Below are 22,694 nucleotides of genomic sequence, written 5' to 3'. Positions count from 1 at the left end.
TTGTCTATTCCATTTGCACAACAGCATGTGAAATTTATTGTCAATCAGTGTTGCTTCCTAAGTGGACAGTTTGATTTCACAGAAGTGTGATTGACTTGGAGTTACATTGTGTTGTTTAAGTGTTCCCTTTATTTTTGAGCAGTGTATATAATTAAAATGCTAACATACATTATAGGCTACATTATTACCTGGCATTGTTAGCAATTTAACCTTTTTTTCCAGAATGTTGTATCTCTTAGATAAATAAGCATGTAATGAAAGCAGACTTACCTTAATAGCAGAACGAAAAGTGTACAGCCTTTCCAGAAAAAAGACCCAGGCTTTTCTTTCCAAGCACTGTTGTTCTAAAGCCCAAAATAGGCTTATGTTTAGATGTGGGCATCAGCAATATTAATAGTATTATTATTATTTTATTGTTTTGCCTGTTGACCTTTATTACCAATGTGTACAATTTAATTCCCTTTCTAAGTCGTACTTCTTGTCTAGTATTTTAACTAAAATTAAAGCATTGGTTAAAGCTCCAACATTGCTGCACTCCACTCCCTACCCATGCCTCTTTGATTGTGTTCCTGTCTTTGTATTTAAACATCCGGGTTTTCCCACTGACTGTGCTTACTCTGGCTTACTCCCCCTCTCAGAAGCCATTTTGGACTCAGTTCAGTTTCTTGCATGTGAATATCGGACCCTGTCCTCAGCCATTCACCACTACACAGTAGAAAAGGTTAACGCGCACCGCGGAGCGAGAAAATTGTTTCTTTGAAACATCGAGTTTATTTTACCTTGTCGATTTTACATCCTGGATTCGACCGATCCTTTCCCAATGGATTTGTTTATATTTAAAACTTGTTTTTAGCCCGTGCAATTTTGTTGCATTGGGGGGCTGTACACACAAAAGCAACGCAAACTCTTGGTGCGGTGGACATCGAAGGCCTTGGGACATTTGGCTCGTTGTGTTGTGCTATCATCTTTTTAAATGTTCGCAAAGGAAAATAGGTTAAAAAGGAGAACATCTGGTGTGTTTCTTTTTAATTAAAGGAATATGTTTGCTTCCTGGCTGACTTTTGCACTTCTGGGAACTTTTTGTGCAGGTAAGCACCCTATTTATGTAATAGGCTATCGCGTACTCTTAGGGTTTGAATTGGCAATCGGAATGTATTCAGTGATTTCACACTGTAACATATTCTAATGTACCCAAACCAGGGATAACGTGCTGTAGGTAGTCACTTGACTATTGATATTGGCTCTATCGAATGGTACAAAAATGACATTTAATGGCATTAAAATATCTAAGGCAATAATTAAATGGATAACATTTTGTATGTTTGTTATTTTGCGTATTGATGCGAAAGGTTATTTAGGCTTTTCGGTGCATTGGTTCACTGTAGATCAATAAGTAATAAGCGACAACGTACAATTTCGAATGAGTGTGATACATTTACCATAACAATCTTCAATGATTAGTCATTCAAATATAAGTGTCAAATTTATTTGAATGACAGCTTATCGTATTTGGCCGAAATGTGAAAGAAGGACCGTTTTTTTAAGCTTACGATGAAGTCATGTGGCCTCATATGTTGCAAAGATATCGTTGCTTTAGAAGTGTTTGACTCTTGGAAATGCATAGATGGAGAGACACAAGGTGATGCATTTGGAAGTGTTTACACGTGTATCAGACTTATCAGTGTATTTTGACCTGTGTAGACTAAATTAAACCACATGATTGAAGATCTATCTCTATTGAAGCGCGCTGACAGAGGTGTTGAAATTGATGTGAATGATGGTTAGAATTCCACTTATTTCGCACAGCCCACATCACTTGTAGCGTAATTGTTAATTAATGTATTCTTTGGCATGTATTCTTTCAGAGCAGTAGGATGAGCGAGTACTCCAAATAACTATATATATATATATTTATATGTGTGTATATCTTTATAGCATTCTACTCTGGATTTCCACGCGAAATGTGATTGTTCATGTCCTCATTATCTAGTTCAGTGACGCATACATTTAGGCCTATATACCTGTAGGCTCGCAGATTTCGTTTTTGTCAATTTGTTTATCACTGCTGCTTTGTTGTGGTGTTCCCTCCTTGTTTAGTCGACTTTGGGGGATGGGTGCGTATGGGGTTGGGGTGAAAATGGCTCTTGTGTTTATTTTCGCTTTTGCTGAAATAAAATGATTTATTTCTCTTACCTGAAGTGTATAAATCATGTTAATGAATCCGTATGGTTATGGTTATCATTCATCCCAATCAGACACAAATGATTTGTCATTTGGCTGCATGATTGTTGTCAAACACTATCCTAACATCTCTGATATTTTGGTAATTGGTTCAAGTGGCAATTCTTGATACTTAGCCAATACATTCAACAGTGACTTGGTTAGACTGCATATTGAAGTGCTGATGTTTCATTTTCCGTCTCTTCACCTTAGTAGTTCTTGGAATTTTATAATTCAAAGATTTGTTGTGAATGACTGTAGTCCGCTATTTGATTATGGTGCCATGGTTGTTGCACTCTTCAGACTTTGATTGAAAAGGAAAATGCTTATTGCTTAAAAACAAAAATAGAATTCGACAGAATAGCGGCTGAACGAGAATGTTACTATTTCTATTCATGAATGAGTTTCCAGATTCAGTTATGTCATGAGGTTTTCAATAACCTACAATTTAATACAAGGAGCGTTTGATAAGTGTGGTTGTGGGAAACCTACAGGACTTTTCTCAGCACGTGGGACCAGCTATTTTGTATCTCCTTGACATTTCAGCTGAATACAGTCAAGGAAGTCTGTTCCATTTCTTTCTGAATAACTTTGAACTGATTAAGGATGTATTTTTGTATATGGTTTTAACTCACCCAGTTCAAATGCCTCTACGCCTGTTGCTTACTATGGTTTTCACACTGAAAGCAAAGCCAGTCAAAAATCATAATCCCTTCAACCATCTAATCGTAAAGATCACTAGTTATTTGATAGAAGGGTTGGGCAGTATTCAGATTTTCATACTGTGCCTGTGCCATCCTGGGATAGACGGTATTACCGGCATTGCACACAGGGCTTCCTTTTTTTCCCCGCACAAAAAACAAAAACAGCCCAAAAAACGTTGCTTACCAGAACGATAACAAAATGATAGCAAGTATAGAATCCCCATAGTGGATGCTAGGTAAATGCTAGCATGCAAACATTCACTACTAAGACGGATGACAACCCAGCTCATAAAGTTGCGCATGTATCTCAAAATTCAGTTTGCAGCACTCACAAAAAAGAAAATGAGGGAGCAAGGATCTTAATCCAGGAGGTGATTGTCTCTGCTCTTACCAAGAAGCTGATCCTGGAAAGTTAACGTGCAACTTAAATAGATTTTATTTATTTTTACTATGTTCTACATTGTAGAATAATAGTAAAGACATCAAATCTATGAAATAACACACATGGAATCATGTAGTAACCAAAAAAGTGTTAAACAAATCAAAATATATTTTAGATTCCTCAAAGTCAAATCAAATTTTATTGGCACATACACATGTTTAGCCGATGTTATTGCAGGTGTAGCAAAATGCTTGTAGCCACCCTTTGCCTTCATGACAGCTTTAAACACTCTTGGCAGTCTCAACCAGCTTCACATGGAATGCTTTTCCAACGATCTTGAAGGAGTTCCCACGTATGCTGAGCAGTTGTTGGCTGCTTTTACATTTTATTTTATTTACATTTAACCTTTATTTAACTAGGCAAGTCAGATAAGAACAAATTCTTATTTACAATGACGGCCAAACCCGGAAGACGCTGGGCCAATTATGCCCCACCCTATGGGACTCCCAATCACGGGCCGATGTGATACAGCCTGGATTCAAACCAGGGACTGTAGTGATGCCTCTTGCACTGAGATACAGTGCCTTCGACTGCTGCGTCCTTCCATCACTCTGCGGTCCAACTCATCCCAAACCATCTCAGTTGGGTTGAGGTCATCTGATGCAGCACTCCATCACTCTCCTTGGTCAAATAGCCCTTATACAGCCTGGAGGTGTGTTGGGTCATTGTGCTGTTGAAAACAAATGGTAGTCCCACTAAGCGCAAACCAGATGGGATGGTGTATTGCTGCAGAATGCTGTGGTAGCCATGCTGGTTAAGTGTGCGTTGAATTCTAAATAAATCAGTGTCACCAACAAAGCACCATCACACCACCACCTCCATACTTCACGTGGGAACTATACATGCGGAGATCATCCGTTCACCTACTCTGCGTCTCACAAAGACACGGCGGTTGCAACCGAAAATCTCAAATTCGGACTCATCACACCAAACAGATTTCCACCAGTCTAATGTCCCATTGCTCGTGTTTCTTGGTCCATGCAAGTCTCTGCTTCTTATTGGTGTCCTTTAGTAGTGGTTTCTTTTAGAGGTTGACCCATTGTGATTTTTCAACACCGATACCGATTATTGGAGGACCAAAAAAGGCCGATACCAAAAAATAAAAGGCCCATTTTTTAAATTTGTAATAATGACAATTACAACAATACTGAATGAACACTTTAACTTAATATAATACATCAATAAAATCAATTTAGCCTCAAATAAATAATGAAACGTGTTCAATTTGGTTTAAATAATGCAAAAACAAAGTGTTGGAGAAGAAAGTAAAAGTGCAATATGTGCCATGTAAGAAAGCTAACGTTTTAAGTTCCTTGCTCAGAACATGAGAACATATGAAAGCTGGTGGTTCCTTTTAACATGAGTCTTCAATATTCCCAGGTAAGAAGTCTTAGGTTGTAGTTATTATAGGACACTTTCTCTCTATACGATTTGTATTTCATATACCTTTGACTATTGGATGTTCTTATAGGCACTTTAGTATTGCCAGTGTAACAGTATAGCTTCCGTCCCTCTCCTCGCTCCTACCTGGGCTCGAACCAGGAACACATCGACAACAGCCACCCTCGAAGCATCGTTACCCATCGCTCCACAAAAGCCGCGGCCCTTGCAGAGGAAGGGGAACAAGTACTCCAAGTCTCAGCGCGAGTGACGTCACCGATTGAAACGCTATTAGCGCGCACCCCGCTAACTAGCTAGCCATTTCACATCGGTTACACCAGCCTAATCTCGGGAGTTGATAGGCTTGAAGTCATAAACAGCTCAATGCTTGAAGCATTGCGAAGAGCTGCTGGCAAAACGCACAAAAGTGTTTGAATGAATTCGTACGAGCCTGCTGCTGCCTACCATCGCTCAGTCAGACTGCTCTATCAAATCATAGACTTAATTATAGCATAATAACACAGAAATACGAGCCTTTGGTCATTAATATGGTCGAACCCGGTAACTATCATTTCGAAAACAAAACATTTATTCTTTCAGTGAAATACGGAACCGTTCCGTATTTTATCTAACGGGTGGCATCCCTAAGTCTAAATATTGCTGTTACATTGTACAACCTTCACTGTTATGTCATAATTATGTACAATTCTGGCAAATTAATTACGGTCTTTGTTAGGAATAAATGGACTTCACACAGTTCGCAACGAGCCAGGCGGCCCAAACTGCTGCATATACCCTGACTGCTTGCACGGAACGCAAGAGAAGTGACACAATTTCCCTAATTATAAGAAATTCATGTTAGCAGGCAATATTAACTAAATATGCAGGTTTAAAAATATATACTTGTGTATTGATTTTAAAGAAAGGCATTGATATTTATGGTTAGGTTTGGTGCAACGACAGTGCTAAAACATCACCCGTTTGGCGAAGTAGGCTGTGATTCGATGAGAAATTAACAGGCATCGATTATATGCAATGCAGGACACGCTAGATAAACTAGTAATATCATCAACCATGTGTAGTTAACTAGTGATTATGTTAAGATTGATTGTTTTTTATAAGATAAGTTTAATGCTAGCTAGCAACTTACCTTGGCTTCTTGCTGCCCTCGCGTAACAGGTAGTCAGCCTGCCACGCATGCTCCTCGTGGAGTGCAATGTAAGGCAGGTGGTTAGAGCGTTGGACTAGTAACCGGAAGATTGCAAAAACGAATCCCCGAGCTGACAAGGTAAAAATCTGTCGTTCTGCCCCTGAACAAGGCAGTTAACCCACCATTCCTAGGCCGTCGTTGAAAATAAGAATGTTCTTAACTGACTTGCCTAGTTAAATAAAGGTGTAAAAACAAAAGGCCAAATCGGTGTCCAAAAATACTGATTTCCGATTTTTATTTAACTTGAAATCGGCGCTAAATAATCGGTCATTCCTATTTTAATCGGTCGACCTCTAGTTTCTTTGCAACAATTTGCCCATGAAGGCCTGATTTTAACGCAGTCTCCTCTGAACAGTTGATGTTGATGTGTCTGTTAATTGAACTCTGTGAAACATTTATTTGTGCTGCAAGCTGAGGCTGGTAACTCTAATGAACTTATCCTCTGCAACAGAGGTAACTCTGGGTCTTAACTCTGGGTCTTAACTCTTATTTCAAAATACCCTGAGATACGGTATACTGTCCAACCCTATTTGATAGGTCAATGACAATACCCTTGGTTTCTTGCAAGCAGCAAAAACATTATAGTCCTATGCTGTATGGTCAATACACAACCAAAACATTTTGGCTACTATTGAACACTCAAATGTATTCTCCCTATTCTGCACAAGTCAATCACAAGAGACAAGTCATTGTAATGAAACATGCCAAATAACAGCTGCCAGACCATTGGGAGCCAGAATAGTAAATGCTTTTGCGTGTGGGGGGGGGGGGCATAAAACCAGCTGTTTTGACTGTGCTGGATGTATTGTGTAATGGTCTCACTGAGTGCATTCTGTGGCTCCCTGGCTAGCAGCAGAGTAGTAGGATGCAGCTCTGGTCCTCTGCTCATATCAGCTGATGATCCACTCTGTTGAGACAAAGGAAGCCAGATCCCTGCCCATGGCTCGCTTGCTCTCTCGCTACTAGCAGGAGATGCTGACCCCAACTCATAGCATCTCTCCTCACTCACTCCTGTCGATTCATTGGCTTTTGCTGAGTGGAGGAGAGTTTGCGACTGTCCCGGTATCGCCTATGATAGCACGGTGTCAGCTGAGGCAGGGGCTGCGCCCCCCCCTGTGCAGATTGGCCTTGCCCACCGATCTGTTAGTGTGTGTTTGTGAGAGCAGGGCTTGGAATGCTGTTAGTGCTCTCTCATCGCAGCTTTACTGAATCCGTAACAATGGTGTGTGTGCTGTGCTGGATTTTCGAAGGTTTGGCCACATGGTGTAGTGGAAATGGGGGGAGGGGTGGCTCTGCTAGGATGGATTACTCCTGAGTTATAATGGCCACTGCTTAACCCGCTCCTCTGTTCTCTACCTTAGAAACATATCTACTAGTTACTGCATATCGTCCCCATATTTACCGGTGAATGCATTTATCATATGGATACATTCTATAGTGCATGGACAGGAAATGGGGAGGGGGGGAAAACACTGTGGGAAATGGGGGATGGGTAGCCTCTAGCAGGAGAAGGGATTTAAAGTGACAGTGTGTATTTCCCCCCTTGCCGTGGATTAAAGATGTCGAGCTGTAGGAGATTCATTGCATAGTTGTTTGGGTGAGAATAGGCCAGATATGTTTGTCGGGACAGCTGGTACTGTAATTCTAAGCTCTAGTATTGAAGCATGATGTTTTTCCACAGAAGTAGATTAAACATATATATTATGTTTTTTTTTGTGTAATATACAAACACTACATGACCAAAAGTATGTGTACACCTGCTCGTCGAACATCTCATTTATACATCTGTCAGCAATGGGTGTGGCTGAAATAGCCAAATCCAGTAATTTGAAGGGCTGTCCCCACATACCTTTGTGTGTAATATATATATTAGTGTATTTAGCTAAAATTATAAGCTTTGTTTTGGTGTACATCGTTCCCATTGCAGTGTATTTTGACTTCTTGAGCTCTTTGCATATTTTTGGGACCATGCATACAGCATCGGCCTACTTTTGTCAAAGGATACCATCTTTAAAATCTCACTCAGACGCTTTTTCAAGCAGAATGACTGTATGAACCCACAGATAAGGGTGTGGTTTTGTTTTGAGCTTTTCCCTCAAACCGAAAGCCATAAATCAATCTTTCTGATAAAAATGACACCATCTTGTTTTTGCTTAGTTTCCCCCAAGCTCTTAAAGAAATGATCTGGTACTTTAGTGTACTTTTTATCCAGTAGTTCTGAAAGTAGCACTCCCGAGCCAACGGTGGTCCCTGAAAATTGCTACTACGTTGCATATGTGCACCAAGTCATTGCACTCTCTCTCACTCTGCTGTGTTCGCATCTTGCTAGCTGTCACTCAAATGGCGAGGGACTAAAGCTCATTGGCTGGAATGTGAATTGCTAGGGGGATGGTCCACGGGGGGGAAATGAACATGGCACAGCTTCCAGAAAACAGTCGCTTTCAAACTAGGGATTACGTGGCTAATTGAGGTAAGACAGTCATTCTGCTCATATATTATGCATGTATGAAGTACACATCGGCACATCCAACCCAAAGTGAGAGGTTTAAAAAAAATACTTAATAGTCACCAAAGTTCCGTAGCATGTCTTTGCTTTCTACAATACGTTAATGAGCACTTAACAAGAGACAGGCTGGAATTCTTCCCTAAAGATCCCAACCTCTGCTTGACTCCATGCTCTTCATTCATCAACACTTCTATTCATATCGTATTTGTGCAGTCATTTCCTAGAATGGAGCAAAACGAGCAGAAAATTGCATAGAAATCTGGTCCCCCCCCGGCCTCCCGAGTAGCTCAGCGGTCTAAGGCACTGCATCAGTGCTTGATGCGTCACTACAGACCCGGGTTCGATCCCAGGCTGTGTCGCAGGCGGTCGTGACCAGGAGACCAATGAGGCGGCGCACAATTGGCCCAGCGTCGTCTATGATAGTATAGGGGAGGGTGTGGCCGGCCGGGATGTCCTTGTCCCATTGCGCTGTAGCGACTCCTGTTGTGGGCCGGGCGCATGCACGCTGACACGGTCGCCAGTTGTACGGTGTTTCTTCCGACACATTGGTGCGGCTGGCTTCCAGGTTAAGAGAGGAATGTGTCAAGAAGCAGTGTGGCTTGGCAGGGTTGTGTTTCGGAGGACGCATGGCTCTCGACCTTTGCCTCTCCCGAGTCCGTACGGGAGTTACAGCGATGGGACAAGACTGTAACTAGTAATTTGGATATCACGAAATTGGGGAGAAAGCGGGGTAAAAGGTTAAAAAAAATTACAGAAATCGGGCCCCAAAATCATTCTCAATTGTTTTGAAAGCGAATCTCACATTGTTCAGTTCTTGGAAGAGGAGTCATCGAGACCAATGAACATTGGTCGAGTAGCAAGCCTATAGTACATGTACACTTCTTTCTGAAATGATTCAGACCCCTGGACCTTTTCCACATTTTTGTTACGTTACAGCCTTATTTTAAAATGTATTAAATACATTTTCCCCTTCATCAATCTACACACGATACCCCATAATGACAAAGCAAAACTTTAAAAAAAAAAAAAAATTGACCTTATTTACGTAAGCATTCAGGCTATTTTCTTTTAGACTCCAAATTGAGCTGTGCATCCTGTTTCCATTGATCAACCTTGAGTTGTTTCCACAACTGATTGGACATGATTTGGAAGGGCAAACACCACAGTTGACAGTGCATGTCAGAGCAAAAACCAAGCCATGAATTGTCCACTGTGTCAAGAGACAGATCTGGGGAAGGGTACCAAAACATTTCTGCAGCAGTGAAGGTCCCAGAGAACACAATGGCCTCCATCATTCTTAAATGGAAGAAGTTTAGAACCACTAAGACTCTTCCTAGAGCTGTCCGCCCGGCTAAACTGAGCAATCTGGGGAGAAGGGCCTTGGTCAGGGATGTGACCAAGAACCCGATGGTCACTCTGACAGAGCTCCAGAGTTCCTCTGTGGAGATGGGAGAACCTTCCAGAAGGTCAACCATCTCTGCAGCACTCAACCAATCAGGCCTTTATGGTAGAATGGCCAGATGGAAGCTACTCCTCAGTAAAAGGCACATGACATTCCGTTTGGAGTTTGCCAAAAGGCATCTAAAGGACTCTGACCATGAGAAACAAGATTTTCTGGTCGAGATGAAGCCAAGATTGAACTCTTTAACCTGAATGCCAAGCGTCACATCTGGAGGAAACCTGGCACCATCCCTACGGTGACGCATGGTGATGGCAGCATTATGCTGTGGGGATGTTTTTCAGCGGCTGGGACATGGAGACTAGTCTGAATCGAGGGAAAGATAAACAATGCAAAGTACTGAGATCCTTGATGAAAACCTGCTCCAGAGTGCTCAGGACCTCAGACTGGGGTTAAGGTTCACCTTCCAACAACTCTAAGCACACAGCCAAGACAACGCAGGAGTGGCTTCGGGACAAGTCTCTGAATGTCCTTGAGTGACCCAGCCAGAGCCCGGGCATGAACCCGATCGAACTTCTAGGTAGAGATTTGTGAAAATAGCTGTGCAGTGACTCTCCCCATCCGATTAAGGCTGTAATCACTGCCAAAGGTGCTTCAACAATGTTCTGAGTAAAGGTTCTGAATACTAATGTAATATATATTTATTTTCATTATGGGGTATTGTTTGTGGATTGATAAGGGGAAAAAACATTCTAAAACGGATTAAAATAAGACTAACAAAATGTGGGACAAGTCAAGGGGTCTGAATACTTTCCAAATGCACTGTAGGTCTATTGTACAAAATAGGCTGTGACCATGACCGACTGAATACACTCAGCATCCGTACAATGTAAATAGCTGAAGGTGGACCTTCTCGTCATCACCACCTCTGTCAGTGACTCGCAAGCAAAAGTCTCATTTTTCATAGCGGTGTTCAGAATCGGAAATTACACCCAGCAGGGAAAGAGTGAAAGAGAAATAGTTTGGGTGCGAGTGCGATCAGCACTGCCTGTGAAATTTCCTTCTCATGTTGCCCACAACGCGAGACTTGGCGTGGTCCTTCAGAACATGTTGTGCAAACACAGGAAGAAATGTATACAAGGCCTCGGTCGCTTGCATTATGTAATTGGCGTCGGTCCCTGAAAGTGGAGAAATGTGTCTTCCATTAATCTGTCGGTTTTACTCTGGATTCTTTCCTAATTAACTGCAGATCTCAAAAACCCACAGTATGAATCGGGCTAATTTGGTAAACGCAGATCAAAAAAACTGGTTGCAACATGAATGTCATTGTATCTCCCCTCACAGTGTATGGAAAGCATGAGCCTTCCATGTTTGACTCTGCTGCTGCTGCGGCTTGGCGCCAATTGCGCCTTTTGGAAGGTTTGAAACGAAGTTACCGTGCCTTCAGAAAGTATTTATACCCCTTGATTTGCACTACATTTTGTTTTTACAAGCTGAATTAAAATGGGCTAAAAAATAATAATCTCACCCATCTACACACAATACTCCATAATGACAAAGTGGACATGTTTTTAGAATCGTCTTTGGCAGCGATTTACTGCTGTGAGTCTTTCTGTGTAAGTCTCTAAGAGCTCTGTCAAGTTGGTTGTTGATCATTGCTAGACAGCCATTTTCAAGTCTCTTGCCATAGATTTTCAAGCTGATTTTAAGTCCACTCGGGAACATTCACTCTCTTGGTAAGCCCCCCCAGTGTATATTTGGCCTTGTTTTAGCTTATTGTCCTGGTGAAAGGTGAATTTCTCCCAGTGTCTGTAGAGGTCGACCGATTTTAATCAGAATGGCCTATTAATTATGGCCAATTTCAAATTTTCATAACAATCGGAAATCTGTATTTTTGGACACTGATTTAAAATATATATATATATATATATATATATATATATATATATATATATATATATATATATATATATATATATATATATATATATATATATATATATATATATAAAAATGTGTGTGTATATATATATATATATATATATATATATATATATATATATAATATATATACACTGCTCAAAAAAATAAAGGGAACACTTAAACAACACAATGTAACTCCAAGTCAATCACACTTCTGTGAAATCAAACTGTCCACTTAGGAAGCAACACTGATTGACAATAAATTTCACATGCTGTTGTGCAAATGGAATAGACAAAAGGTGGAAATTATAGGCAATTAGCAAGACACCCCCAAAAAAGGAGTGATTCTGCAGGTGGTGACCACAGGCCACTTCTCAGTTCCTATGCTTCCTGGCTGATGTTTTGGTCACTTTTGAATGCTGGCGGTGCTCTCACTCTAGTGGTAGCATGAGACGGAGTCTACAACCCACACAAGTGGCTCAGGTAGTGCAGTTCATCCAGGATGGCACATCAATGCGAGCTGTGGCAAAAAGGTTTGCTGTGTCTGTCAGCGTAGTGTCCAGAGCATGGAGGCGCTACCAGGAGACAGGCCAGTACATTAGGAGACGTGGAGGAGGCCGTAGGAGGGCAACAACCCAGCAGCAGGACCGCTACCTCCGCCTTTGTGCAAGGAGGTGCACTGCCAGCGCCCTGCAAAATGACCTCCAGCAGGCCACAAATGTGCATGTGTCAGCATATGGTCTCACAAGGGGTCTGAGGATCTCATCTCGGTACCTAATGGCAGTCAGGCTACCTCTGGCGAACACATGGAGGGCTGTGCGGCCCCACAAAGAAATGCCACCCCACACCATGACTGACCCATCGCCAAACCGGTCATGCTGGAGGATGTTGCAGGCAGCAGAACGTTCTCCACGGCGTCTCCAGACTCTGTCACGTCTGTCACATGTGCTCAGTGTGAACCTGCTTTCATCTGTGAAGAGCACAGGGCGCCAGTGGCGAATTTGCCAATCTTGGTGTTCTCTGGCAAATGCCAAACGTCCTGCACGGTGTTGGGCTGTAAGCACAACCCCCACCTGTGGACGTCGGGCCCTCATACCACCCTTATGGAGTCTGTTTCTGACCGTTTGAGCAGACACATGCACATTTGTGGCCTGCTGGAGGTCATTTTGCAGGGCGCTGGCAGTGCACCTCCTTGCACAAAGGCGGAGGTAGCGGTCCTGCTGCTGGGTTGTTGCCCTCCTACGGCCTCCTCCACGTCTCCTAATGTACTGGCCTGTCTCCTGGTAGCGCCTCCATGCTCTGGACACTACGCTGACAGACACAGCAAACCTTTTTGCCACAGCTCGCATTGATGTGCCATCCTGGATGAACTGCACTACCTGAGCCACTTGTGTGGGTTGTAGACTCCGTCTCATGCTACCACTAGAGTGAGAGCACCGCCAGCATTCAAAAGTGACCAAAACATCAGCCAGGAAGCATAGGAACTGAGAAGTGGCCTGTGGTCACCATCTGCAGAATCACTCCTTTTTTGGGGGTGTCTTGCTAATTGCCTATAATTTCCACCTTTTGTCTATTCCATTTGCACAACAGCATGTGAAATTTATTGTCAATCAGTGTTGCTTCCTAAGTGGACAGTTTGATTTCACAGAAGTGTGATTGACTTGGAGTTACATTGTGTTGTTTAAGTGTTCCCTTTATTTTTTTGAGCAGTGTATATATATATATATATATATATATATATATACACACATTTTACACCTTTATTTAACTAGGCCAACGCTCTAACCACCTGATTACATTGTACTCCATGAGGAGCCTGCCTGTTACGCGAATGCAGTAAGGTAAGTTGCTAGCTAGCTAAACTTATCTTATAAAAAAACAATCAATCATAATCACTAGTTAACTACACATGGTTGATGATATTACTAGTTTATCTAGCGTGTCCTGCATTGCATATAATCGTTGCGGTGCGTATCGTTGCTCCAATGTGTACCTAACCATAAACATCAATGCCTTTCTTAAAATCAATACACAGAAGTATATATTTTTAAACCTGCATATTTAGCTAAAAGAAATCCAGGTTAGCAGGCAGTATTAACCAGGTGAAATTGTGTCACTTCTCTTGCGTTCATTGCACGCAGAGTCAGTGTATATGCAACAGTTTGGGCTGCCTAATTTGCCAGAATTTTACGTAATTATGACATAACATTGAAGGTTGTGCAATGTAACAGGAATATTTAGACTTAGGGATGCCACCCGTTAGATAAAATACGGAACTGTTCCGTATTTCACGGAAAGAATAAACGTCTTGTTTTCGAAATTATAGTTTCTGGATTCGACCATATTAATGACCTAAGGCTTGTATTTCTGTGTGTTATTATGTTATAACTAAGTCTATGATTTGATAGAGCAGTCTGACAGAGAGGTGGTAGGCAGCAGCATGCTCATAAGCATTCATTCAAACAGCACTTTCGTACGTTTTGCCAGCAGCTCTTCAAGCATTGCGCTGTTTATGACTTCAAGCCTATCAACTCCCGAGATTAGGCTGGTGTAACCGATGTTAAATGGCTAGCTAGTTAGCGGGGTGCACGCTAATAGCGTTTCAAACGTCAATCGCTCTGAGACTTGGAGTGGTTGTTCCCCTTGCTCTGCATGGGTAACGCTGCTTCGAGGGTGGCTGTTGTCGATGTGTTCCTGGTTCGAGTCCAGGTAGGAGCGAGGAGAGGGACGGAAGCTATACTGTTACACTGGCAATACTAAAGTGCCTATAAGAACATCCAATAGTCAAAGGTTAATGAAATACAAATGGTATAGAGAGAAATATTCCTATAACTACAACCTAAAACGTCTTACTTGGGAATATTGAAGACTCATGTTAAAAGGAACCACCAGCTTTCATATGTTCTCATGTTCTGAGCAAGGAACTTAAACGTTAGCTTTCTTACATGGCACATATTGCACTTTTACTTTCTTCTCCAACACTTTGTTTTTGCAATATTTAAACCAAATTGAACATGTTTCATTATTTATTTGAGGCTAAATTGATTTTATTGATGTATTAAGTTAAAATAAGTGTTCATTCAGTATTGTTGTAATTGTCATTATTACAAATACATAAAAAAATCGGCCGATTTAATCGGTATTGGCTTTTTTGGTCCTCCAATAATCGGTATCGGCGTTGAAAAATCATAATCGGTCAACCTCTAGTCTGTTGGATAGCAGACTGAACCAGGGTTTCCTCTAGGACGAGGCCTATGCTTAGCTATATTCTGTTTTATTTGTATCCATCCAAAAAACTCCCTAATCCTTGCCATTGACAAGCATAGCCATAACATGATGCAGCCACCGCCATGCTAATATGAAGTGGTACTCAGTGATGTTGTGTTGCATTTGCCCCATATATACTGCCTTATATTCAGGACATAAAGTACATTTCTTTGACACACTTTTTTCAGTTTTACTTTAGTGCCTTATTGCAAACAGATGTGTTTTGTAATATTTCTATTTCTTTTCATTCTAGTTTAGGTAAGTCTTGTGGTGTAACTAAACTGAGGATGGAACAACAACATTGTTCTCCTATTACAGCCATTTAAACTCTGTAACTGTTTTAAAGTCACCATTGGCCTCATGGTGAAATCCCTGAGTGGTTTCCTTCCTCTCCGGTAACTGAGTAAGGAAGGATGCCTGTATCTTTGTAGTGACTGGATATATTGATACACCATCCAAAGTGTAATTAATAACTTCACCATGCTCAAAGGGATATTCAGTGTCTGCTTAGTTTTTACCAATAGGTGCTCTTCGCAAGGCATTGGAAAACCTCCCTGGTCTTTGTGGTTGAATATGTGCTTGAAATTCACTGCTCAACTGAGGAACCTTACAATTATGTGTAGGGTACAGAGAAGGAATAGTCATTTAAAAATCATGTTAAACACTGTTTCACACAGTCCATGTAACTTGTGACCTGTTAAGCACATTTTTACTCCTGAACTTATTTAGGCTTGCCTTATTAACTCAGTGCTTTTTCATTTTAAAATTAATTGGTAAAAATGTTCGAAACCTAAATTCCACTTGGTTATTGTGTGTAGGCCAGTGACACAATCTCAATTTAGTCCATTTTAAATTCCGGCTGTAATATAACGAAATGTGGAAAAAGTCAAGGGGTGTGAATACTTTCTGAAGGCACTAAATAAATGGAACACAGTGGTCCAGTGAGCGATACCAGTTTCTTTCCCAAGGAAAATGCCCCGTGTGAAAGGAAATGGAGCATGTTTGCTTTGACACAGCGGCCGAATTGATGATTTGCGTAGGGGTAAATGGATGATGTGCTGCCTATTGGAAAAAGCACACTAGTACTGATTACTCTTGATAATGTAACTACAGTTAGTCTGCCAGATGTTTCAGCTGTTTGCTAAGCTAAAGCATAAATAGAATCTCCCCTATCCATTCTTTATATAGGCTGTTAAATTAAACAGAAATGCATAAGCCAGAGCAGGTTGCAGTTGTTTGGGGTCATCTTAAGTGAACAGGCTGGTTCAGAGTTTTTAGGTTAAACCTTGTCCTAACGCTCCTAGATCTTTATCTTTCCTTCCCTGGTGGGGCGCTGTTGACTCCCATAGCTAACTGCCATAATGAGGCCTCATGCTTAGTTGTTTACCAAGTGAAAACTGTCATTGACTATGCTCATGCTTGGGGATGGGCAACCCTTAAGCCTATAGAGATGATGTTGGTTTACTTTTAAGTGAAAGAGGTTAATTTGCACAGTATCTACGGCCTTGTGAACTATTTTCCTCTGCTTGGGTCTGGGAAACATGCCGAGTTTGCTGACAAATGGGCATTGCTTGCCAAGCCTTGGATAATGTCCCAATATAGCTATATCCTTGTATGCCCAAATCTCTTATTTCTTAAGTGTGAGCTCCAGCTTTTGAAGTGGGAAGGGAGGAAGCTTGTGAGCGTACCCGCTCAGTCGCGTGCTGCTGAGAAGCCACACTGTTCTGGCCCCAGCGTTTGTTTACCTTTGCCGATAACACTTATCTGGGCAAAGCTGCATGGGTGGAATGCGGTACGTAAACAATGATATTCGGCAGGGCCTTATCTTGGTGTAGGCCGCGTCGTACATTATACGCAGCACTCAAAGTCCTGCTGAACATGCGGTGGGATGGGATTAGCCAAGCGTTTAGTTCCAGAAGATACGTGCCACGTTTCATAGTATGGTAATTCATTATCAATGTTTACTGTTTAGCACAAAACGCAGAGATCAAGCTTTTAGAGTAAATTCCAGATCCCTCTTGGGAAATGGATGGACAACATCCAATGATCTATGCTAAACAAAAATATAAATTAGACATGTAAAGTGTTGGTTTCATGAGCTGAAATAAAATATCCCCAAAATGTTCCATATGTACAAAGTTTTTCGCTAAAATGTTGTGCCCAAATTTGTTTACATCCCTGTTAGTGAGTATTTCTCCTTTGCCAAGATAATCCATCCACCTGACAGGTGTGTGGCATATAAAGAAGCTGATTTAAACAGCATGATCCTTAAACAGGTGCACCTTGTGCTGGGGACAAAAAAAGGCCACTCTAAAATGTGTAGTTTTGTCACAACACAATGCCACAGATGTTAAGTTGAGGGGGCGTGCAATTGGCATGCTGACTTCAGAGCTGTTGCTAGACAGTTGAATGTTCATTTCTCTACCAAAGGCCGCCTCCAATCATTTTTTGGCTGGGCCTTGCTCCCCAGTGGTTGTGCCCCTGACCAGTTGTGAAATACATAGATTAGGTCCTAATGAATTTATTTAAATTGACTGATTTCCTTGTATAAACTGTGACTCAGTGAAATTGTTGCATGTTCGTGCCATATCCACTTTCATGGTTTTTCTCTCCAGAAAGTAAATGAGATTCCAATTTGACTCTTGGCCTCTTTTTTTATTTTATTGTAAACAAATCATTAATATAAAACAATGGGATATGCTTGACCATTAGGAGGCACAGCAGAAGCCTCTAGTTATTGAAGTAATGTATTGCAAGGACTGACGCTGTCTTCTCTGCCTTGGAACTGTTCTGTAGTAGGAGTACCATGTCAGTCGCTATCCATTTAAAGTTGCCAGACTGACATCAACCTTATAGCTCCAACCGCTAGACACTTTGATCTGCAAGAATCAAATGGGTGTAAGCAATATGGTGGAAACTCATTTTAAAAAGCCATTTAGCAGATGCTCTTATCCAGAGCGACTTACAGGAGCAATTAAGGTTAACTCAACCTGGCCTGCAACAGAGAGGTTAGGTGGAACTATTTTTTTTATAGTACTTTCACCAACTTAATCTATCTGGAGCTACCGGAAGTGTCTAGAGAGGATGAAGCTAGTATTAAGGGGGGGTTAATAAAAATATTACTGTAGGTAGCGTTAGCTAACACTAGTCGGATGGACCTGCGACAAAACTCCAGTATTTTTCATCCTATAGCTTGTTCTCCATCTTTTTGAAAATAGTGAGCCAACATGTTTTCAACACTTATTTTCCTGACTGATCAAAAATATTGCAATACTGGTATTGTCACAGCCTTAGTATCGAATCGCAATTCATATTGTATCGGCACCTAAGTATCATTATAATATCATATCATGAGGTCCCTGGCAATTCCCAGCCCTATAGGCTAGGGGTTAGTTTCGGCACTAGTTAGAATTCTCTTCCTCTGATTTCCTGCTCCATCCATTCGCCCCATTTCAGAGAGCAGTGGTTGCAACAACTTTCACTCACTGAGTGCTAAAGGGGAAGGGGGTTGGGCACTGGTTTTGAAGTTTCTTTCACGGTGGGATTGATGGCCCTCGTGCTCCTGTGTCTGAAAGAAGCCTCCCTTTCCCCCAGAGGACCTGCACAGTGTCTCTCCACTCTAGATCCAGCCCCTGTGGAGGGCCCCTCTGACCCACCCCCCACTTCTGTGTGGTGATGTGTCAGGCAGGCTGCTGCTGGGGCCTGTTTGTCAAGCCCCTGTGCCCCATGCTGGGGGATTTGAGGCTGGGCGTGGGACTGGGAGAAGGGGAATGGGGCATGGTGGTCACCCACTCCCCTTTGAGTTTAGCAGGATATTGACACCACCTCCCTCAGATCCACATGTTGTTCCTGTCAGGGGGGAATGAAGAGAACAAAGATTCCCTCTTACTTCTGTGTTGGACTCTGGAGGAAGAGGGCGTGTGAAGGACCGTTCTGTAATTGTGTGTGTGTATAAGGGATGTTAACTTAAACCACAAAGGTTTAAACAATAAGGGAATGCGAAACATTTAGGAAAATCACCTCAAAGATGAATGATAAGTGTCACCGCTACTTGAAATGACGTCCAATGCTCATTCAGGTTTCATTCAACATGGCCTACTTCCTTTTCAATTCTCCTTTGCTGTGAATGCTTTCCATCGACACCTCCTTTGACATGTTCTCTGTCAGGGAACCGGAAGTGCAACATAAATGTAACATTTGTTCCACGTATGGCCTACATTTTTCAACTACCTAAGCAGTTAAGCTTGTTCACCCCAGATCCTCTCACCTTTTTTTTGTATCTCAAAATAGGTGTCCATCATCTAGATGGGCCAATCCTTACTATTCAGTTGGTGTGTAGGCCTGCGGATTTGGACAATTTAAATGTTTTTTTATTATGAGCTCAGTTTTTAATTTTTGGACCACTTCTGAAAACATGTAACTAACTTTCTGGGCTGACCTATCCCTTTTAGCTCTCTGGATCTAGACAGTGTTGTTTCTTTCTCTCAGATGGACGAGTGAAGGCCTTTTGGTCAGGCTGCAGACTGGTTTCGTTCAACACTCTTCTACCCCTCCCATCTCCCTCAAACCTCATGCCCCATGCCTGTGCTGTGTGTGGACTGTGGAGCTAGCTCACCTTGCTTGCTTGAACTTGTTTTTTTTTGAGATGGAGATGACGGCGGCAGCTGCTCATCTGGCTTCCTCCTGGTCTGCCGTCTCCAGATGGAGGTGTACGCTGGTTCATGTTGACTCCCAGGCTGCTCTGATGACCCTCGAGTCTCTGGCCCATCTGTCGCGGACCGTCAACACACACACACACACTTACACAAACTTCTGTTTGGCAATTTCTCTGATGTCTTCGGCATCCTGTTCCAGTATGCCCTTGATGTGGTTAGAGTGAGCAAAATGGACAAACCCTGCTGCATGTGTTGTGTGGAGAATGTTTGTTTGTACAGAAAGGGAACATTTCAGACCTTGAAGCCATTTTTCTGTGGCTTTAGAATGATTCCTCTTATGATGCTGCCTGTGACTCGACTTCATCATATGTATCATATTGTAAGACAAGGCAACAGCCAACACGTTGCATGAATCCTTGGTTTTGGTCTACCCGTGTTTTAATTGATGGCTACCGCGACTGTCTAGAGAATTGCCATTCACTATTGATGGACAATGAGGTTTCGAGGAGTGTGGGAGAGTCACATTCCCCCTAGCTCTGAGAAGGGTAGCAGGCTGAACCATAGACATGTTGATGGGCAAGATTCTCGCCGGGGAGGGAAGGGCAGCAACAACAGAGTGAGAAGGTCACGGGGTGAGTCTTTGTCATGGTAAACCCAGCAACTTGACCACCTGCTGTGCATAAGGCCCCAACAATAGATGTCTACAGCTGCATGGGAAATGGACAGCCCCCGAGGATGTAGACTAACTCTGAAAACTTTATCACACCACCAGGGGAAATGTAAAGATTAGAGGCTTATTTTGGGGGAATTGAGAAGCTTAAATTTACAGAGCTAACATTTTCTCTGAGCTTAATAAAACTAAATAGTGAGCGAAGGTCATGCTCCAAGGTGTGTGTGATTTAGCCTAAAATGTAGGCCAGACTACCACAAGCTGGCCAATAGGGGGCTCAGTATTTTCATATTGTCTATATTTGTTAGGATCACTCTCAGGTCTGGCAAACGTCCCCCAAGGCCAAATCCTACAACTAAATATTTACACAACTCAAACCTTTGAGTTAGTTAGGATTTAGCCCCTAACGTTTCTGTCTAGCAGTTGAGACACCTTGAAATGGAACGTTGGGAGTTGTCCCCCCCCCCTCTCCCTGATGCTGCTGAGGCTCAGTTGGTGCATTGTGGGTCCATTGTCTAGGGTCCTTTTGTACTGTCACTGAGGGAAAACACTGATTGCCACACATTGAGCAAGAGGCTGATATTATGCCGTCACTGTCAGATGGGCAGAAATGTATTCAGAGCCATGCAGACCCAAAATGAGTCTGAAACATTGAGGTTTTGAGGTTAATCATATCCTCGTTTGAAAACTGTGCAGCTGACTTGCCTTGAGCTATGTTTTTTATTTTATTTTGCCTTTATTTAACTAGGCAAGTCAGTTAATAACAAATTCTTATTTACAATGACGGCCTAGGAACAGTGGGTTAACTGCCTTGTTCAGGGGCAGAACGACAGATTTTTACCTTGTCGGTGAACTCAACATCAGTTGAGTGTTACCCTCCCACATTACACACACACACAATGGCAGCTGTATTAATTGTCCTTGAAATATCAATGGTTTATATTGTGACAAAAACAGCATTCAGAAGATCAGACATTGTAAACAGACCTTGTAGTCTACTGAATGTGCTGTGCAGAGACTTCAGACCTATGCTATGCTGCCAACTCTGCATAAGGTATGTGGTTCAGGCCTGGTCTTGACCTAGTTTCAGAGCCCCACTACTCACACGTGAGATTCCACCTGGAAGGTGCTCTCTGCAGACCCTGATGCCTGTTGGTTTTTGACGGGAATGAGGGAACTGTGCGGTCCAATGGCTGCAGCCTGCCCGTATCCTCTTCTCTCTGGAAACAGGCTGGCCTCAGAATCCCTCCCCTACCGTCTCCCTCACACCGCCTCGTGCCACTGCTCCATTGGCAGGCCTCCCGCCCACTCCCGTTCCCTGTCCCTCTCTCTTAATATGTATTCTTGACCCCGATTATTATTATTTTTGCCTTGGTCCGTGGTTATGTGGTCGAGTTGTGGTTGGTGTCTTGCCAGCATCTATAAATAGCAGAGTGTTGGAGTTAGTATCTGAATGAGGGGGAGCAGCGCAGCGCAGAAGGAAAAGTCCTTTTTGGCATCCAGCTGGCTGCCGGCCAGGGCCTGGCTGAGTGTAGTGTGGCGGGGGAGTGTTTTTTTTTTTGGAGGTGGCGTAGTAAAGAGCTGCTTTTTGGGGGGAGGGGGGGTCATTTTTCTTGTGTTTTCTTTTTTAAAATTGATTTATTTAAGTCATTTAGCAGACACTCTTATCCAGAGTGACTGACAGTAGGGAGTGTGTACTTTTTTCGTACTGGTCCCCTGTAGGAATCGAACCCACAACCCTGGCGTTGCAAGCGCCGTGCTCTACCAACTGAACCACACGGGGGGCATTATGAATGGGAAGAGGCGCTGTCTTGTTTTTGTATATCCTTAGCCTGTGTAGTCATTGTCGGAGCGCAATTGAGTAACGTTGGGGTTGCTAATTGCTATCATTTGGGGTTTCCTCGAGTAGGCCAAGGGTTACGCGAGTTAAATTAGGGCGGGCTTCAATGCTAGAACAAATGTCTTCTGGAATCCTTAAAATTATAGGCAGCAATGTGAGCTTAATTCAGAACCTTCATCCATTCATATACACTGAGTGTACAAAACATTAACACCTTCCTAATATTAATACCACCCCACCCTTTTTTAAATTATATTTTTTTAACCTTCGAACAGCCTAATTCGTCGGGGCATGGACTACAAGGTGGCAAATGCGTTCCACAGGGATGCTGGCCCATGTTGACCAGTGGATCCCACAGTCGTCAAGCTGGCTGGATGTCTTTTTGGGGGGTGGACCATTCTTGATACACACGGGAAACTGTTGAGCATGAAAAACCCAGAAGCGTTGCTGTTCTTGACACACTCAAACCGGTGCGCCT

General features: G+C 42.4%; 1 protein-coding gene across 1 annotated transcript in view; it reads left to right on the top strand.

The window, feature by feature from the left end:
• Positions 1–682: 682 nt before the first annotated feature.
• LOC120051025 (activin receptor type-2B-like) overlaps positions 683–22,694 on the top strand; it is a 72,993-nt gene continuing 50,981 nt past the window's right edge. The window contains exon 1 of the mRNA XM_038997613.1: positions 683–1,088. Coding sequence (XP_038853541.1) covers positions 1,040–1,088 — 49 coding nt within the window. The 5' untranslated portion in view covers positions 683–1,039. The remainder of the gene's footprint in view (positions 1,089–22,694) is intronic.

This window comes from Salvelinus namaycush, chromosome 7, assembly GCF_016432855.1.
Source record: "Salvelinus namaycush isolate Seneca chromosome 7, SaNama_1.0, whole genome shotgun sequence".
NCBI classification, from domain to species: Eukaryota; Metazoa; Chordata; class Actinopteri; order Salmoniformes; family Salmonidae; genus Salvelinus; species Salvelinus namaycush.
Note: the sequence above shows the minus strand (reverse complement) of the source record. Positions and strands in the feature narration are given on the sequence as shown.